Raw genomic sequence first — 1,744 nt, 5'->3', positions numbered from 1 at the left:
TTTGTGTGAGGCAACATATAATGAAAAAGTTAATTTCGATTTCGGATATAAAAATCTGTTCTAATTTATAACCAAAGATATCTACACATAGATTGCCTACAAAAATATATTTATATGAAAATATATTTATATGAGAAAAGGCAAAGACTTTGCAAAAACCTTTTCTTCAGTTTTCTTATACAATGTTATCGCTTGCAACTTTTCCTTTTTTTATTTTGTTAGTAAATTTTATCTCTCTGTAAGCCACTGGGATCCAACGAAAATTTCAAGCCAAATATAAAACGATTTGTATGCAAATTTATCAACAAGCTCATGGCCACGCTAACCGGTAAATGTGAAACGGTACTGTATGAAAGATAAACAAAATGAGTTCATATTTATATAGGTAAGTCTGATTAAACGGCCCTACCGCGCATACATAAAACCCACAGATAAATTTGAATCAAACATTCCCTTGACATATGCGTCTTCGAAGTCCCATTTGTAACAGATGGTGCCTACCGACTTTGACGTCTTACGTTGCCAAGCCCACATGGTAGCCATTTGAATTTTCGGATGCACTCGACTCCAAAAGCTTACATCAATACCCTGACGGGATATGGTTGTAGCCACAGAAAAATCGTGCAGTTTATACCTAAAAAATTCAAAATTATTTAAATACCTTGATTTACAACAACAAGTAACAAGCACCTTTACCTTGCCGCAAAAGCAGTATCAGTCATTATAGATGTAGGCTCCGTCCATTCCAATAACCATTCGCCACCCAAAGCCAGATGCTCCGAAACCGACCGTAAGAATGATATAGTCGAACGGCCGTTTTCGACGCTTACATCATATAAATCTAAAGTTAATGTGGACAGGCCTCCGCGATACTCAATAGTGCTTTGCGTTTGTAGAGGTGCCTCGTCGGCAGCTCTTTGCAAGTCGGCCTCAATGCGTAGACAACGAAACGGAAAGTAAACAATTCCCACGTTGGTAGACATAGTGCTCGGATTGATGTTCGCGTGTATTCTAGGAGTTTGCTATAAAAGTTTGCAACCGTACGTTTTCAAAAGTTCAAAAGATGATTTTTTCTAAAACCAGCAAAACCTACTAATATATTGTCGTGTATTCTTGACACATAAATGCCACCAAATCTAAAACCAGCCGGTTGATTGTGGCTTAATATCCAATTCGCTGTTATTATCTTATTAGGCGCCAAGCGATGTTTATAGTCCAAGACAAGGCCATCAAAAAATTCAGGCTTTAAACGACTGGCGAGATAATGGAGATGCTGAATGTTGCCCGGATTCGCGCCTTTGTTAGTACCTGGATATATTTGAAAACAGGGCGGAAATTCCGCATCAACTTTCGGAGGGCACCAATCGCACTTCATTTTTATATTAAAAAATATACAAAAATTCCTAAATATCTCTTTACGTCAATAAAATTTTTTTTTCTCGTTTTTTTTATTATGAGCAAAATGACAATTTTATAAAAAAAAACTAGAATAGTTTCTTATTTAAAATATCATCAGCCAGTAAAAGTTTAAAATCTTATTATTTTGCCGTAATTAACAAAATTAAGCAGAAAAATGTTCTTTAAATAAGTAGAAACAAATGCTTTTTAAACCGTTTGCTTAAGGTTGTATTTCATATGATTCACCATACATTCTATGAATGTCCATTTTATTGACTCCGCTGGAAATCACAAGTACGAGAACAATTATTTTCAAGCTATGCTCCTGCATGGCCGAGTATACGCA

The 1,744-nt window shown here is 35.7% G+C and overlaps 1 protein-coding gene across 1 annotated transcript; it reads right to left on the bottom strand.

Moving 5' to 3' along the window:
• Positions 1–218: 218 nt before the first annotated feature.
• Positions 219–1,375, bottom strand: LOC119639026 (mitochondrial import receptor subunit TOM40B-like). The gene is made up of 4 exons (XM_038036199.1): positions 1,094–1,375; positions 697–1,022; positions 410–634; positions 219–345 (listed from the first exon to the last, which is right to left on the bottom strand). Exons 1-4 carry the CDS (start codon positions 1,373–1,375, stop codon positions 219–221), a joined length of 960 nt encoding a protein of 319 aa, XP_037892127.1.
• Positions 1,376–1,744: the final 369 nt, after the last annotated feature.

The sequence above is a fragment of the Glossina fuscipes genome, unplaced genomic scaffold (assembly GCF_014805625.2).
Source record: "Glossina fuscipes isolate IAEA_lab_2018 unplaced genomic scaffold, Yale_Gfus_2 111, whole genome shotgun sequence".
Classification (NCBI taxonomy): Eukaryota; Metazoa; Arthropoda; class Insecta; order Diptera; family Glossinidae; genus Glossina; species Glossina fuscipes.
The sequence above is the reverse complement of the archived record's forward strand: the minus strand, read 5'-3'. Positions and strand labels throughout refer to the sequence as shown.